The sequence below is a fragment of the Triplophysa rosa genome, linkage group LG1 (genome assembly GCF_024868665.1).
Source record: "Triplophysa rosa linkage group LG1, Trosa_1v2, whole genome shotgun sequence".
Lineage (NCBI taxonomy): Eukaryota > Metazoa > Chordata > Actinopteri > Cypriniformes > Nemacheilidae > Triplophysa > Triplophysa rosa.
Window position 1 is genome coordinate 13,499,704 of NC_079890.1, and position 18,997 is coordinate 13,518,700.

The 18,997-nt window shown below is 38.8% G+C and overlaps 1 protein-coding gene across 9 annotated transcripts in view; it reads right to left on the reverse strand.

Annotated features, from left to right (window-relative positions):
• dysf (dysferlin, limb girdle muscular dystrophy 2B (autosomal recessive)) overlaps positions 1-18,997 on the reverse strand; it is a 98,739-nt gene that overhangs the window by 24,001 nt on the left and 55,741 nt on the right. For 5 of the 9 annotated variants that reach the window (XM_057349980.1, XM_057349835.1, XM_057349909.1 and 2 more), the window contains 3 exons: positions 14,808-14,969; positions 14,008-14,173; positions 13,720-13,796 (listed from right to left, as the gene is read on the reverse strand). In XM_057349980.1, the coding sequence (XP_057205963.1) occupies positions 13,720-13,796; positions 14,008-14,173; positions 14,808-14,969 (405 nt within the window). Of the gene's footprint in view, positions 1-5,968; positions 6,026-13,719; positions 13,797-14,007; positions 14,174-14,807; positions 14,970-18,997 lie in introns of all 9 variants that reach the window. The other 4 variants (XM_057349450.1, XM_057349601.1, XM_057349525.1 and 1 more) reach the window with 1 other exon arrangement.

Here is an 18,997-nt window from a genome sequence, read left to right on the forward strand (position 1 = left end):
AGACAGCAATAAAATGTGTGCTTGTGTGTGTGCGCGCATGTGTGTGTGTTTGACAGATGGAATAAAGGGAGATATTCCCATCAAAAAACACTGTGTTTGAGGGAGAAGATATCCTCACTGGCACTATTTTTTACATGCTCAGTCCACCCCCATACTTCTCTCTCATCCAGGAGGAAAGTTTTGATCCCTTCGTTCCAACTTTTTTCAGCCATGACAAGGAAGGTAAAACAGTAGTAACAGGAATGGCAAGAACTGGCATGAGGTTTTTTGAGTCTTAGCGGTTGGGGTGAATGCCATAGTGGCACGTGTTTGGTGGCTAGCTGGAGTGGCTGGTGGTGTTATGTTTAAGTACATGCCATTGCCGCACCAAGGAATGTGCGTGTGGTTACTTAAAAGTTGTGTGAGATACCAAGCACTCCTGGAACACAAGTCAGAATAAGACTGTTGGAAAGTATATAATGTTGTACTCGGATTAGAGAAGAAAAAAAACAACCTGACTAATTCTGTGTTGGCTTTGTTTACTTTAGAAATAAGAAAGAAGAACGCATTAATAGATAGTGGTAATTCTCAGAGAGAAAAAGAGGGATGGGCAGAAAAATGACAGGAAAAGAAACAGGAGGCATGATTTAAGGGGGGAGGGTGTGCTGCCAGCCCATGCGTCTACTGCGAGGCGGCACGCGGGATAAATGAGAGCGGGCATGCTGTAAAGATTTGCAGTGTATTGTGAGCCGAAGCCTTCAGACTCACTTAAGCTGAGTTGGCCTGGCTGTGGGGCAGCCTAACCGGCCCTGAATAGTGCTTTTCATAGCACTGCCACATGTCTCCTCTCTTTGTCTGACAGAGCTATTAAAGTGGAGCCCTAGGACGCAGCGAAAGCCATGTTTCCATCTGTGTTACCGTGCGTACGTGTCTGAGGTGTTTGTGTGCGTGTTAATAGGAGTGTATGCGACTGAGGAAATAATGTTCCATGTTGCCTTTGAAATTATGTGTAATGAGAGTGCGTACATGTCGATGTGCGTGCGTTTGTGTGTGTCTGGTCACCGAGACACTTAAAGTGCACCAGATGCATGTGTTTAGTTATTCAATACTCTCCCAAAACGTTTTAAGGCTTAGGGGTATTATTACAGTAAGTACCACACCAGAGAAAACTAGACCTGTGTATATATTTTTGGATGTGTGTGCGGCTTGACACACAGTCGAACCTGATGTTATACAGATGAAAAAGATAATGTTAGGGGAGTAATACGATTTCCAGCATTGCAAAAGGTCAGGTACGATCCAGTTCATGCCTCCCTCCTATGTAGACCACGGGGGGTACCAGTGGCGAAGCCAATTGGCAGTTTCATGATTTGGGTAGAGAGCTGATAATACTCATGAATATTAATGAAGCGATGTATTAGTCGGTCAGTGAAAGGAAGTGAGCACTCGCCATAATAGATTTACCTCTGCAGCTTGCGTGTGTATTCAGTACACTGGCGATGCAAACATTTGGCAGGGGTTTCTCGCTTGATCTCAAATTTGTCATTTACGGAGCCAAGCAAAACGAGAAGTTGTCTGGGGTTGCTGGGACTTCTAAAATTCTTAAAGTGTGTGTGGGTGGGGGTTAATGTTGTAATGGTTGCTATGACTCTGGATGGCTTAATACTGGAACAGGGTGGTCGAAGAGGCAGTGGGAACTTCACTGCTCCTTCATTTGGTAAAATGGGTACAAAGCTATTCTCCATTCCTGAGGTAAAGGTTACTATGGGGCATGTAGTGTTGGTTTTGGGTTTGTTTGAGAAAAAAAGGGCTCACATGCACCAGTGATGAAACATAAACAAATAAAGTTGGTAATTACTGAGCGAGTAGACTTTTAACATAAAGTGTGTTTTGAATATTCAGTACAGACATTCCATGCAGTCTGATTGACGGGTCATTCCGAAATATAAACAATATCAAAAAATGGCCTCAAGAATTTGTGACACCGGGTTGGAGAAAAACCTGTTGGTTCTCGCAGGTTCAATTTCTTCCGTGACTTTAAAATTCAGTCCTCTATTTCTCATGAATACTGTGATGGAGTGCAGTAAAGGGTTTTTGGCATATACGTACAGTATTGATACATTATATAAATAGTACATCCCAACTAAAAAGAACAGCATTAGCATGACATTTTAGACTGGGCTTGTCTGGTCTATACTGGTTTAGTAATGGTCCAGCTGGAAGCCCGCTGGTTAAACTAGTTAGAAAACCTAAATGGTACGCCAGCACACAAATCATGTCAACCAGCGACGCTGACCTTTTCAGTAGCTTTTGAATGAAGAAGTGTTTACATCTTTTAAATGTGTACACGTGAATCACGTCAATCTTCTTCTTTTGAGGACAGCCCTTGTTAATTAAAAACAGGATTTAGGTGAAGTGTGCTGTACTCCGTCACTGTCTACACATTTCCAGAGAGAAGGCATTCTTTTAAGTAACCTTTAGCATTTTTCATGGTCTGAAGAAAATGAAGCCACCAACCAATATTCCATTTTATGAGCAACCGCAGTTTGGATGTTTCCTTTTTCGTCTTTCAAAACTACTTGATTTGGATGTCCAACTACTAAAAGTAAAAAACTGGCAAAACTGTTAAAACGCTATTTGCCCTCGGGAGCGTTTGAAGGTTTGGCGAGGAAGATGTCACAGCTGTTTAACATTGTGAGAAAGCTGCGTCATCATAGTACAGGCCTTTGTCTATCAATGCTCCTATAAAGAATCAAGGACAGAATAGAATCAAGAGATAAATGAGATCTCTTAACACACCTCACAGACATGAATACAGTACGTACAGTATATGGGAATCGTGTACAGATCAAACTGATCTAGAAATTTTAACCAAATAATTTAATACTGTAATTATTTCAAATCGAAAAGAAGTTGGCCATCGCTCTTCTGGAGTGTACTACATCCAAAATACATGGCATCACGGGAAAGACAATTCGGTTTTGGTTGGACCTCATTGAATTCCTCTTGAAATCATGAGATACTCATCTTTATAGCTTTGGTTATAGTTTTATTCTTTTTTATTTTATAATCTTTGTTACATTTATATATATATGTATGGGCAGATCTTGGGCTTTGCTGTAACTAGTTTTACATTTAATATGTTCAATAAATAAAGAATCACAAAAAAATCTAAAGAACCAGTTAGAAGACCATGCACTGGAAAGAATTTTGCTGTAGTTATGAAGCTAGTTGCCAGTAACTTAATGTAGATTTATATTTATCTAATATATTGGCAACAGTTTGTTCAAAGATAAATTAACATTATAAAATCAACATTAAGTCTTTGTCCTTACAGAAAAAAAACTTATGTAAATGTGTAAAAAAAATCTATGTAAATAACAGCCTCATGCAAAGCATTATGGGAACCAGAAATCCCCATCAACCTTTTTGTTTTGTTTTTTGGTTCCCAGAAATGCTTTGCATGAGGTTTTTTAACCTTTTTAATGTTCATTTTTAATGTTCATCTTTGAACAAACTGTTGCCAAAAAATTACATACATTTAAATCTACAGTAAATTACTGGCAAGCTACTGCCAGTAATACTGTAATTTCTACAGAAATTTTTTACAGTAGTAACAAGCATCTTAACATCCATCATTCCTCTTATTCGAGACAGAACCAAGAGTCTTCACCCTGGCTCACAGAAAGTCTGCATCTTTAAAATTTCATTAGTGGAAAACTGATTGAATACACATTTTCTTCTCTCGCTCTTTTTCTCTTCTTTTCACTCTTTCATTTTTCTGTTCTTGACATTTGGCTATGAAGGGAAATGCACTGGGAATCTTTTAACAGCCCTATTTACTTTGGCTCTGGTGAGAGAGAAAATTTGGGTTTTTGATCATCTGGTTTGAATGTTTTCTAATAAAATAAATATCTTTGTTTGCAAAAAAGTAACCTCTAAGTCTTGGCAGGCAGAGGCAGAGAGTACTACATTTAGAGTGTGATATAAACAAGAATTTGTATCAAAGGATTCTGCTTGGTCTTAGACCGATCTAATGCAGTCAGAAGGACTACAAGCGAAGCCCTGAAGCTATAGAGATCATGTGATTAGGACCGAACCGGACCATGCTAAGACCTGCATGTCATCCAAGAGTAGATGCACAAAATCTCTCTCCTATACGCTTGAAAATTATTCTAAATTATTTCTATTTTCCTCGAACTAAAAAAGTGCAGAAAGGAAAAGATTGTTTGAATCCATTAAACTGTCTTGATCTTAACATAAAACAGGATCCATCTCTAGGTTCCATCGGCATGGAGGAATCATGATCTGCAACCAATCTGAAGTGTAACATAGAGGACTTTACAGACTCAGACAAATAAGAGTGCAACTTGCTGTGCTTTAGATATAAAGCTTGTTTTATTTAAGTGGAATGGTGAAGGTCTGCTATCATTGTTTGGTGCCGATGTGAATAAAGAGCGAGTGTCTGTTTTATAACCAGTGAGGGAATCTGGAGTGTGTGGAGTTTCAATGTGCAAGTGCCTCAGAGAAAAATAATGTAATAATAAAAACTTATCTCACCCAAAATCGATCTGTTGTCAATCACTTGTACAAAATCCTTGAGATAAAAACTGTCAACATTTATTTTTCAGAGCACCATATTTTTTACCGAATTACACTGGTGTGGTCAGTCAATTATATTTTACATTACCCTATTGCACATCGTATGAACTGCAAATGCAATAGTGTCCAAGCACCCCAACAAAATAATTGAAGTAATTATTTAAAAAGTAAAACATTAACTTTATCTTTTTTTCATATGAGTTACATTTTTTAGTGTTTTAGTCTTTAAAACACAGTGTATGTATACTGTAAACATTATTAAAACAAGCTACTCTACCAAAAAAGCAAAACAGTATAAGATATCAAGATTGATAAATGTTTTATTTAATGTGTTTGAAATAAATGTGTATTTTGACTGGATTTTTTCAGTCAAGCAAAAACCTTACTAAATAATATATAGTATAATCTGAGTACTATATTAGTTTAATCTGATTTCTCAATTTCTGACAGCTATTTTTCCAGTGTAGTTTTACAAAATAAGAATTACACACTAACAAAACAACACTGAAGTACAATTACAAAATCTGAAACTTTATGCACGTGTCAGACTTTGGTCTGGGCGATGTCAATTGTCCATGCATCGTCATACCATAGGCATGCAGCACCAAACACAAGCTACAGTATACTGAATGTGTAAAGGGCCTGGTGACTTTCTCACAACCCTTTAGGCTATAAAGGTGACATGCCATGGGTCACAGACAAATAGACACAATCAAAAATATAGGGGAGACCGCGGAGAGTTGTTACATGAGTCACAGGGGCTATACATTATAAATGTTGAATCAAAAAGTCCTCAAGTATGCAGAATATTTTCTAGCTATGGTAATTTCAAACATCAATGCTCTCTTACATTAAGTTTTGTGAATTCTATAAAACTGAGCAATATTGTAATTTGTTGGGTAAACAAGTGAACACAATAAAACAACACTAGCACACATTCAAAGTTAGATTTTAAACAAAAGGTTAAGCTGTTTTTTTTCCCTAAAATCTTACTTGTTGGGGTAAATGCTACAACTTTTAAAATGTATTAATCTCAGTACGTTCATGTATTATGTTCACAATTTCATCAATTGTTTTATGTTTCAAAAATGTTATACTGTTGTTGAAAATGACAGGTTCCATAGTGGCAACCCCAGAAGTTCTTTGTTCAGATTGTTCAGATGTTGGAAAATGTCCAGCGGCTGTTAAATAGCCAAACACTTTACTTGAATTCTTGGCTACAAAATCATCATTAAAACAAGAAACATTGAGATAAAACTTATATCTCCAAACTGGAGATAAAAGTGTGACAACTTGCAGCGATCTCCCTTATGAGGTCTAGTCATGATGAAAGGAAGGTTGCGGAGAGATGGGAAGAGATGAGTAAAGTGAGCTCATACATACGTACATGGAGACTGGACTGTGAGGACGAGACGTTAATAATGGCAGAGCTGGTGCCGTCTGCCTGTTATAAACCAGAAGCATTATGGTTAGGTTGTTAACGTTAGTAAATACACTACATCCGCTCAGACATTATAATATGAAGGGTTATATCATGAGTTATGAACTGTGGTTTTCTGGATTCGATGTACAGATAAAGCAAAAACACACAACAACATGTGCACAACATTTTTTGCCATTATATTGATGTTATTGTCTAAAACATTCAAACTGCCAAAACGTTCCATTTCAATCTGTCAATATCCCAAAATGTTGAACAGTTTTTTGAAGAGCAAATTGTGCTTGAGGTTGTAATTGGGATGAACAATCGTACTTATCGAGGCAAATCTAATCATAATAGCTGAACTACACTACGGTACATATGTTAAACAGAACTCTACCAGTTTGACCCTGACCGCAATGGTGATGAGAGTTTTTATACAGCATAATGAAGAATGACATGACAACAGAGCAACACATTACATCAGCTGGATCTATGGATGAAGTCAGAAGACAGCATGTTTTATGGAGCAGACAGTGGATTGAGTCGCCAGGTCTGGAACTCCCAGACTAAGATAAAACAGAGAGCGTCAATGAGGTACAGATGGCACCCTTACAAAAACGCTCCGATTCAAACCTGTGGTTTGCAAACTCAGAAAAGACTATGTTTCTAGCTGATAGATAAATCATTACCAAGGTCAAGACCATGAAATGTGATTCCCTGATGAAGAATGACACCAAGATTGCTGTTTTTACTGGATGGTGTTCAAAAGTGAGGTTTTCTTCAATAATCGCTCGAGCAGATGAAGAGAAGGTAGAACAGTAAGACGAGTTCATACTGCAACACAAGCGCTAAATCTCATTAGCTGCAGACACAACACACTCACACTTTTGGGATTTTTCAGGGTTGATCTTCCTGATGCTAAATCAAAACAGTGTTCTCTTGGGAAGTGGTTGTCACAAAAGTACCACGCCAACAACACTACTGAGAATTAATCTTGAGGATTAAGCAATGGAAAAATAATTAAAGAGCACCCTCTAAGCAACAAGCTAAGTTTTTCATTAAACAACAACAGTGTTTTTTGTGTGTCTTTATTAGGGATGTAACGATTCACTCAGCTTATGATGCGATGCAATGCAATGTGATTCACGATACTGATCTCACGATACGTTCTTTCTGAGTTGAGACAAATTAGAACTGAACAACTGCCCTTTTCTCAAATGCAGCACATTTCTTAGTACAAATGAATACAAATCAATAACCAAACTAAATTGCAATTTTAAAACAAATTCCAAATCAAATAAAAAATAATAATAATACAAAAGTATTTTTAATACTGTATAAACAAACTAAGACTTTGTCTGTGCTTTTCATAACTTTTTTTACACATTTTTTAAGAAATATCAGCATATCCACCTTTACCAAGTCTGCAGTAAACACAGCAGTAAACATGTATTGCGATTCATTTAACATCTCAACCGACGTCAATCGTCACATATTATAATCGATCGATTTTCAACCAGTTCACTGTAAATCGTTAGATCCTTTAGAAAATAAAAAGTTACACTTAATAGTCCACTTTCGACATTATACTGACTATAAATAGCTTTGCAACTACATGTCAACTAACTTTAAATATTTTGCATCTACATCAACTGAATCTCACTGGTTTATTAGTAGACTGTAAGGTTATGGTAAGTGTTATGGTGTATGAACACAAAAAGCGAATTTAATTCTTTGCCTGAGTAGATTACACACAAAAGACAATGTAAAGATGCGAACAGACACGAATTTGAGCCAGGCAAAGCGAATTGGGTGACGCGATTGCCACAAACATGTGATATTCGCCTCAATCGTGTCTTCCACAGAAGTTGAAAAATGTCAACTCGAGCAGGATATTCGCACAAAGACCTTAGTGAAAACGTGCGGTTTGACATATCCGGATGTGCAAAGACACTCCCAGTTGCACGATAATTTTATTCACGAGAGTGAAATTTCATCCGGGGAAATATATAATAGCATGGGAATATTTGTGGCAATAGCCAACAAAACATTGTATGGGTTTTTTTATGACACAAATCATTAGGATATTAAGTAAAGATAATGTTCCATGAAGATATTTGGTAAATTTCCTACCGTAAATATACCAAAACTTGGATGCAACAAAAATGGCCAGAAACATGCCTACAAACTTCACTCGCTGCTGCCCGCTCTTTGGGAACTACGCACTCAAGTTTGGTATATATGTAAAGCTTAGAATTTCAGCTTTCGGGTTCATCCACTTTCCAAACCATCTTTACAGCAGTAAGTCAAAAGAGCGTTAAAACAAACCTGTTTCTATATGACTGGTTTTGTTGTCCAGGGTCACAAATTCCGCGTATAATCTAGATCAGTGGTCACCAACCCTGCTCCTGGAGATCGACCGTCCTGAAGATTTCAGCTCTAACTCCAATCAAACACACCTGAAATATCTAATCAAGGTGTTCAGGTTTGCTTGATAATGACAGACAGGTGTGCTGAAGCAGGGTTGGAGCTGCAGTCTGCAGGACGGTCGATCTCCAGGAGCAGGGTTGGTGACCACTGATCTAGAATAAGGAATGCAATGTTTCGCTTTTGGTGTGCACACACCATAGGATTGTGTATAGGGTCAGATATTAGGAGAATAAGTTGACATCTAGTTATAAAGTTACTTATAGTCAGTAGAATGTCTTTTAAGGGATTATCATAGTAAAGTGTTAGCAGATATTAAAAAGACATACACTGCTGACTGGTAGTTGACAAAAAGTTGCAGAGTTACTTATAATTTGTAAAATATTCAGAGTGGCCTATTGAAATAAAGTGTTTCCAACTTAATTTACCAACTTAAATCAAGTCAAACATTCAATATAAGTGCAAATTTCCTAAATACATGTCAACAGAACAGTACATCAGGCAAAACTTAACTTAATTGCTGTGCTATTATTTAGTAAAAAACACTTTGGTATTAGAATTTAAATCAAAGTTGATTACAAAAAAATGATCAAATATTAAATAAATTTAAAATCAACAGAAAAAGCAACATAATACTGTATTTCAATGTATATCCCAAAAAATGTAGATAGACACTGACAAAAAACTTTGTCTAAACGTTGCGTCTTAGACAGAGCTGTACACTCAGATGAGTCTGTGGTAGATAGTATCTGTCTCATAGACCTTATTACTTTTACTGGAACACTGTCATGATTCCGCTCTGTTCTGACGCACATGGTGTGGATGATTACAACGCCATGGTAGGCTGCTGTTACAAATAGCAGTGTCACTCTGCCAGAGCTGTATCTTCCCATGCAGCAACCACATCCTGGTGAAATTATGTGAAATCAAGCTTACGTTTTTACACCGCAATCTAAATACAATCAAGAATGCTGGGTGTAGTGCTAAACACGAGGCCATCTGGAAATAAAAGGGCTAACTACTCAAATAAGTGCGAGACTTGAATAATTACCATTTCTACTCTCTCTCTCTCTCTGCGCTGATATATCACGTTAATAACAAAATATCCAAGTAGTCTAACTAGAGAATGCTTGTAAAATTGGACTCTCCCTTTAACAAGCCATCAACCCGGCTGTTCATAAACAGGGACCTGTTCTCGAAGGCCTGTCATCGAGTGCTCTAATTCCCCCAGAGTCGACCCCTAGCAGGGGTGGTGTGGTGGTAGAGGGGGGTGGCAGTTATTGTGGCGCCGGTGGTGAGCAGCCAGAAATGGGGGGAGACGCAGTTGCCCAAGACGAGGACTTACCACATCAGAGGGAGGACTGTACCCTTGCAGCGCCTTCTGCTGTATTGTGCCAGGGCATAATAAATACAACAAGAGAGAGGACTCCACGCAGGCACTCGGCAGAACAGCTAATTAGGACCAGGCCCCGCTGTTTGCTGTTGTCCTCCAACATTCTGAAGCGCACACATTAGTGGGGCCGTTCGCCTCTCTGAACATTATAACCCTGATTCTTTCCCTGTCTGAAGGCCTTTGGGCTAAGCCACCAAGACGCAGGATCAAAATCCAACCTTTTCAGTAGTTCGACCTCAAAAACCTCTTCAAAGGTCCTCAACATGGGTACTTGCTTTTAGCGTCCTGCTTCCAGGGAATATCATTTAACCCCCAGAACCGTAGAAAATCCACAAAGCCACCAAATGGGTGTTGCTTTCCCTTGTGATGTTGTGCTTGGCCTCATCAAAAACCTCCTCCAAGTGACAAACCTGATCCTTCTAACCAGCATTTGTTTGGGAGCACATGGCAATAGTAGTGGGTTCTGGGCCAAGCCAGAGTGGAGTCTTCGAGGAGCTGATGGGGCTCGAGTTTCATTTAATGCACAGGGGAGTTTAGAGCAGCTTTTCCATACTGCTCTGTACACCACAAAACACAAGGCATTAGAGGTGAGGATATAATTCTGTTATAATGCTGAGTGTTTTATGCCCGCTTGACTCTTAGATGTACGTTTGAGATTGATTGAGACTGTCTGAGACATATTGTTCTCAACATACTGTTACTGCAATAATTTGCGATGTTTTAAACATGAAGATGGACCAGAGAGCAGGTGTTTGTCTTCCAGTCTAAACTATCAAAAGGTCCATCTTGATTTTTTTACTGTGACCAGGTTCCAAACAGTAGCAACGTGAAGAGGAATCGTATTTTCCTCTTTGGCTTTCCTTGCTTGTCCTGGTTTCCTGAGTGGCTCACATCAGCCTAAGGCTCCCACTGGAATGTCAGGAGTCAATGTGGGACTGCTTTGGGTGCTTCTGTTACCTCTAGCGAGAAAAACCCCTGAATCTTTATTCATGATCCAGTCCAGAATACTGCTACACATTTTACTACTGTATATCAAATCTGCAAATGTACATAGATGAGATGGCAAAAACGCAAAAACATGACTTGCAAGCGGAATTAATATTGTAACCGTTTGACAGGAGGATTAAAAAAGAGAGGGTATTTGCCATATTTGAGGCATATTAGGGTGTATGTACTGTAGCAGTACATTTTCTCAAATCTGATATGTTGATACATGCTGAGAATTCAAATTTCAGTCAAACCACCGGTGGTGTGTTCAGTCAAGACCATTTATCTTGATGATTTGGACTGAAGCTTTGGCAAGGGACTTTGGGGTCTTTGCACATTTTATATTTTTGTTGGAGCTGTGGAACCCACTTGTGTTACGTGACACTTCAGATTCACCAAAAGACTTTTATCACATACTGTGGAGTAAGAACAAATTGAATCTTGTTCTCAGATTAGATCAACGGAAAAGGTGGCAAGTGCAGAATAGCGCCATTAATTCACTAGAGCCGGGTGTAGGCATATAAAAAAGAGCTCAATAGGGCAAGCGTGAAGTATTCCTCTTTCCACTCTGCAAACGACAGAACATCTCACATCCACAGGGAAGCACTGGCAGCCAGGCTGGAAGGTCGAAACCTAAATAAACCAGCTTTGTGACTACCATACATTGCCAAGGGAACCATGCAGTCCTGAATTCGATATTCTTGTCTCGTTTTTCTTCCAGCAACTGAACAAATAAAGGCTGAAAGGTTAAGGCTGAGACATGGAAACAATTTTAAAATTTTCGTAATCCCTCTTGATTATTTCTTTAAACATTGTTTTTATTTATTTGGTGGGAGTATTTTTAGGCCGTAGTTATGAGAGGGAATTGATGACAGCGAGGAGGCGTCATTAAATCTGGGCTCTTTCTTGGAGAGTGAAGCGTGTCATTGTCTCAAGATGGTGCGAGCCTTCATCACAGATACCAAGTGCCAAACAGTATTCCATCACTGGTAGTTCATGATTTCATCACATCCCCACCCCGATTATGCAATAAATTGACTGACATGGTACCATAGCAACATCACATGGCACAAAATCTGAAAAATCTTGCATTTTATCCACCTTAATTTTGAACGCGGAAGTACACAATGTGACGTATTTCCTTTTTGTCTTGTTTGTCCTCCCAGGTCAACCATGGTTTATTTCTGCGCACAGACATTGTATTCTTGTCTCGACTGTGTTTTCAAAAATGGCACTTCCTGTGTTGTCGTTCCCTGTGTAGCACGCGCAAGTGACGATTCTCTGTAAACCAATCAGCGGTCTGCAGTGAGACTAGCTCCACCCATTAGGTTCCGGTACTATTGGTACTACTGTGCTAGGTACCCTTACGAAAGGGTCCCAAAAAAGTGGTACGGTATGGTTCGCTATTTTGGTACCATTCACAGTGGAAACGGAAAAAATTGTGTTCCGTAGCGAAACGTACTGAACCGTACCACTCAGTGGAAACGAGGCATTAGGGTCACCTGGCCTGAACAGAAATTTCTAAGTAGTGTAAGATACATATTGTGCACTCCAAAGCAACTCAATGAAGGTGAACTTAATGAAACAGAGTACATGAGTTTGATGCTCGTTTTTTCAAATTTGATCTTTTTAAATCTGGACATCTTAAATTTGCGATGAGATGCGACACTACTGCTACAGAGTGTCTGAATGTGCTTAAAGCTTGCTACACTGACACTGCCAGTATGACGTAGGACCAGCATTTAGGAGCCATGACTACAGAAATCACCATGATTGTTTCACCTTTCGTGATGGTCACTTTTGTTCTGGGACAGCCTAAAATCAAACCCAGCATTAAAGGGAATTAATGGTTGTCTAACAGCTTTGACAATTATTTTTTATAGCTAAATCATAGCATACTTCAGAACAATTAATGATGCAATGAAATGAAAACAATATTTTTATTATAAATTTGTTAGCATTAAGGACATACAGTATATATACTTGCACGCTCTAAAACACGGACACATTTCACATTTAGAGAACAACCAAATTGGATCAATGATTTTTATGACATCATTCTGCACTTCAGCTTGTAGCAATAACAATAACTTGTTCAGCTAATAACATTTTTCTGACCAATCGAAAGCTCTTTAGAATCCAGAAAATCTTGCACCCGCCCCTGCTTTTGGCTACTTTAAAAGGGCAGGAGCCACTCATTATGTCCTGCCCTAATTTCCTGTTTCAGTCAATACAAAGCTGCAAGGTCTTTAAGTATGCCAATAAATGGATTGTTTCCTAAAAATGTTGAAAACAACAAAACTTGGAAAAGGTTTCTATTAGTCTTTACTAACTGAGCCCGACAGTACATTTGAAACAGTACAGTACACTTAAATAAAGAACATTTTTTTAGCATTTCTGCTAATAGCACAATGAATTAAAGTCAATACTGTCATACTCATTATGATTTGTTTCTCGCTTCAAGAAAGTCTCTTGTCACTATATACAAAGGCAATTCTAAGTGCAGACACTCAAAATGGGGCATTATCGTAACCTAGACTTTCTAGTGGATGGGATATGATTGCCAAGTTTCGGCTAGAATTGTACTTAAATTCCACCAATAAAGACGTGGAGAAAACTACCCGTAGAAGACCTTGTAAAGTGGTGTGTATGCTCAGAAGTGCTTACCCCTGCCATGACAGCATAACTCATGCTCTAACAAGGCACTAAAGGAAAACTGGAGAAACCCAAGCTATGTGACCCAAGAGCCACCAGCTTGCAGCCAAAAGGACAAGCCCTCATAACAAACCATTTTTATGTATAAATGACCATAAAAGCCACTCGTAGCATATCAACGAGATCTGGATACAATGCAGATAGGCTATGAGTGAGGTCTGATGTTGCATGAAAATAAAGACACTGAGCTCACCTGACCAGGAATGAGAGGCTCCTTGTCATCAATATCAATGAGAACTTCATCTCTAGGAGTAGGAGCAATTGCCTCTTCTGCCACGGAATAGTAATTTACATTATTAAAAGGCATTTAAAAGATAGATACCTATATAGACACCTTTCCTCAATATTCTCTCTCTTTTACCAAGCCAGTATATTTTTATTATTATACTGAGAACAGTTTTGTTCAAGGTGTATTCATACTTTGATTCTCTTAATTCTAGTGCTAATTCTTGCCATCATCATGCAGGCCAGGATGTCTTACCAAACTCTTCTTCTGTAGGGTCTCTCTCCAGGCTCTCCGGCTTGCAGCGGAACTCATTCAGCGAGCGGATCGTGCACTGTCCCACCACTGGCCTCCTGCCAAATTGCCGGTTGTCTATAACCTTGATCACCAGTGGCGGCATGTAAAGCTCCTCCTTAGGCAGTCGCTAAATCCAGAGAAGATATAAACACAGATACAATGCTCTTGTCAGTTTTCATAACTGAATTATAATGATGTTTATGTCTACATTTCAACTGTTATTCCAGGGAAACTTCCTCACTATGAAAGGACTTAACACCCCAATCTGAGGCAAACATGACATGGTATGGCACAGGGATGACCAAGACTGACAGTGCAAATAACTTTCCCAGTCAGGCAGCATTCCTTCCACGCAATGCCTCCCAGTCTGAGAAGAGCTTTGAATGAAATCCAGACTATCTTTTTAGAATTAGACATTGACATTGCTGGGGAAGACAGTTACTGTGCCAGTCATCAGTGTAGAAACACCCACTATGTGAAGGACAGCATGACCACATTGTATATAACTCTGTCACAACTGCTTAGCAGTTTACTGTGACACAACATTTGATATCTTAACCAGATTTTCAATGTTAAGAATCTAAAAGGAGAGATCTTCAAAGAGGGTTCAGCCAGGGTTCATAAGTATTTACAGACAACCTTCGATACAATAGCTGTCGTATTTATGCAAGTGAATATATTAAAGCCTAATCTTAAGTAAAAGTAGCTGATTTATTTAACAAAAGCACGGCAACAAAACTTTGAAGACATAGAGATCTTACCACATCGATGAAGAGGATGTTGTTATCAAAGTTAGGGTTCTTCTTAGAATTTCGAATGACACATGACTGAACCACACATCCTCCACATTCCACCTGAAGACTGGGAGATGTTACACTGGCCAACTGGAAACTCTTCAAGTTACGCAAACCCCACGCCAGAATCTAAAGGTTCAAATATTAACAATATATTATACATAAAGTAAGAATGCTAAGTCACATTCAATGTCCTGATGTTCATGGAACATCATCAGGTGCAATAGTTGACTTTTTGCAAATGTTTCTATGCATTGCGTTATTAGCACAAAGGCATCATGAGTTTGATTCCCAGTGAGCACATACTGTTAAATAAATTGATAATACAGTGCTCTGGAATACATCATTTTGATTGACTAATCGCAACATTCCAATGTATTGTGTTATTCCTGAAAATATCTGCTCAAAACTAATAACACATGGTCATCCGCAGGGGCGATTCCAGGTTTTCAATATTAGGGGGGCACAGCCTCTAATGAGGATATATATATATATATACAGTATAGCCACACTCTAAGCACCACATACTGTATACATTACTAAAATAAATAATTAAGAAAGAATATGCAGAAAAGCATAAAGATAAGTTATTGTTATTCAAAATTAATATCACATTAATCGGTCAATCTGCAACATTTATAATTCAAAGTGACAACAACAGCCACAATCAACTGCTGAATCCTTATTTAATAGGAATAACTTGATATGTTTTCATTCTGATTAGCACGAGCACTGTCACTCCTGTACATGACTGCGTGTTCATCTATTACATCCACAATATGTTTTAAATTAATAATACAAATACTGAAGCGTCTGAAAAACGACAAAGAGCTTCTAGGTACACTTTTGTTTCCTCGGAACTCAGAACAATGAATAACACACAGCCGCACCAGACTGAACTACAGTAACTCTATCTGCCCGTCGACGTCTTTCTGGGCTCTCAAAACTACCGCCAACTCTCTGTAACTCAGGTGCAGAAAAATCAAACAGCACATCATCATGAATGACACATTTCTGTGCGCTACAATTTCATCATGATCGTTTTCTAAAGTATGCCGTCATTGGTGTGAAGTGCTTTCATTTTGCTGGAGGTAAACACCTAACGTTAGTTAACGAGGGGTGAACGCAGACAAAACTTTTTTACAGTGGATGGGAAGGGTCTTGTATCTGTCACGGTCCTGCATACTTGGTTCTGTATTTCTAGTCATGTGGCAGGATCGGGACGGAGCCCTTAGGTTCTATGTGACAAAGCCATGAGTTGTTTACGTTTTTACTTCTCATGTGCTTTCTCGTGTCTCGTCATTGGCCCCGCCCCTCTCGTTTCATGTATTGCTTCCCTGCCATGTCTAATGTTTCCCACCTGCCCTGTGTCAGTATCCCTCGTTTGTCTTCCCTTTAAAATGCCCTCATGTTTCTTTGTCCTGTGCTCGTGCTTTGCGTTCTATGCGTTCCATGTCTCCTGAGCTCTCTTGGTTTTCACGCTCATGTTCCTGGTTAGGTTCTCCATCTAGTTTAGTAAGTTTAGTAAGTTTTTGGTTTAGTTTTGTCCAGTGATGTTTAATGTTGTTTAGTGTATATCAGTCTTTGTCCTGTTCATTTTCCTGTTTTGTTAAGTTTACCCCATCGTGGGTTTTTTGTTTCGTTTTTGTTATTTAATAAATATTCCCTTGGTGTTAACCCCTTGTTGCCTGCGCTTGGGTTCTGTCTACGCAATCCTTGACAGTATCGCTCTCGCATCATATTAACCTGCATGTATAACAAAGAATGGCAAAATGCAGATGTCATGTTAATGCACACACCTTGTAACGTTACTCTGCTTATGACGTTCACTCCAATGTGCTGCTGTGAACTGAAGAATGCGCTAAATAACGCAGCCTAACGCCGTTTTCATAATAAGAGTTTTAAAAGGGACTATAAAGCGATCTCGAATTCTTGTACAGATTACATTATTACTCACAATATTTTAGGGGGGCTAAAATAGAACTTTAGGGGGGCTATAGCTCCCCTAAAAAGGGCCTAGCAACGCCACTGGTCATCCGGGTCATGCCAGGCATCTTGACCGGTGCAGTTTAATATTACAGATAAATTCAACATAAATATGTAGTTCACCATCAAAATGAAAATTCTGTCATCATTTACTCTTGTACCCTCTTGTCATTTCAAACCTTTATGACTTTCTTTCTTCCGAAGAATACAAAAGAAGATATTTTGGAGAATGTTGCTAACAGCCCCCCATTCACTTGCATTGATTACAATTTGTTACAAATGAAGAGTTTGGTTCCAAAACGCTATGAATCCATTTTGATTAATTTGAGTAAAAATGTGTTTACTTTACAAAGAAAGTGGCAAGATGAAAACCCCTATTTTCTGTTTCAAAGTTTCACATAGCATCTTTAGGTTCTAGTAACATAAAAAATGAAATCCAGATTTTCATTTTAAAAGATTTATTATAAAAACTGATCATTTTTCCCCAAAGTGCAATAAATCCATTACAATTTTTTTTTTCAAAATGCAATAAATCCATTGAATCAATATAAAAGTTATTTTTCATATTGAAACTGTTGAAAATACACAACAAAGGGAGTTGATCCACATATGACAGCCTCTGAACTCAATACAATACTAATCTTACATACAGGCACTGGACTAAAAATACATTCAATCAGTCATCGCTCCTAAAATGAATTCAACAGGTCATCTTTTTAATGCTATAAATTAGTGCCTCATCTTCTTAATCTCCTCATGTAAATTATTAGATTTCGATGGTTTACGTTTCTTCCCCACCGCAGAAACCAGCACAGGTTCATCAATGCCGTCAAAATTATTCATTTTTTTGTTTGTTGAACACAAAGTACAAAGTAGATCAGGGAAACTAGGAGCCGACCGTATTCAGAGCGCCGCCATTACTGTTTACAATGCGTGGAATGGTGTGCTGTGATTGGTTGAGCGGATATGTCGCATTCTGCAGAGAAGTGAGACTGGCGTATATTGCGGTTTGGGGAAAAAAAAGGGAGAAAACATGACAGAATAACACGGCAGATATCGCATTTTGCGTAAAATTAAAAAGTGACTTTTCAATACCGACCTGACACAATACTGATTTTGGCAGAAACTCTTTTTGGTTTTAAATGGCGTTTATCGCGTTTTGGAACCAAACTCTTCAAATTCTGTTCTGTTACCAACATTTTTTCAACATTTCTTTTTTTGTGTGTTCTGCAGAAGAAAGAAAGTCACACAGGTTTGAAATGACAAGAGGGCATGTAAATAATGACAGAATTTTCATTTTGAAGGTGAACTACTATACACTGCGTTCCAAATTATTATGCAAATTGGATTTAAGTGTCGTAAACATTTAATTTTATATTGTTCAATTAAACTTATGGATGGTATTGTGTCTCAGTGCTCTTTGGATCACTGAAATCAATCTCAGACACCTGTGATAAGTAGTTTGCCAGGTGAGCCCAATTAAAGGAAAACTACTTAAGAAGGACGTTCCACATTATTAAGCAGGCCACAGGTTTCAAGCAATATGGGAAAGAAAAAGGATCTGTCTGCTGCCGAAAAGCGTCAAATAGTGCAATGTCTTGGACAAGGTATGAAAACATTAGATATTTCACGAAAACTTAAGCGAGATCATCGTACTGTGAAGAGATTTGTGGCTGATTCAGAGCACAGAAGGGTTCGTGCAGATAAAGGCAGAATGAGGAAGGTTTCTTCCAGACAAATTCATCGGATTAAGAGAGCAGCTGCAAAAATGCCATTGCAAAGCAGCAAACAGGTATTTGAAGCTGCTGGTGCCTCGGGAGTCCCGAAAACCTCAAGGTGTAGGATCCTCCAGATGCTTGCAGTTGTGCATAAACCTACTATTCGGCCACCCCTAACCAATGCTCACAAGCAGAAACGGTTGCAGTGGGCCCACACATACATGAAGACTAATTTTCAAACAGTCTTGTTTACTGATGAGTGCCGTGCAACCCTGGATGGTCCAGATGGATGGAGTAGTGGATGGTTGGTGGATGGCCACCATGTCCCAACAAGGCTGCGACGTCAGCAAGGAGGTGGCGGAGTCATGTTTTGGGCTGGAATCATGGGGAGACAGCTGGTGGGCCCCTTTAGGGTCCCTGAAGGTGTGAAAATGAACTCTGCAAGGTATGTAG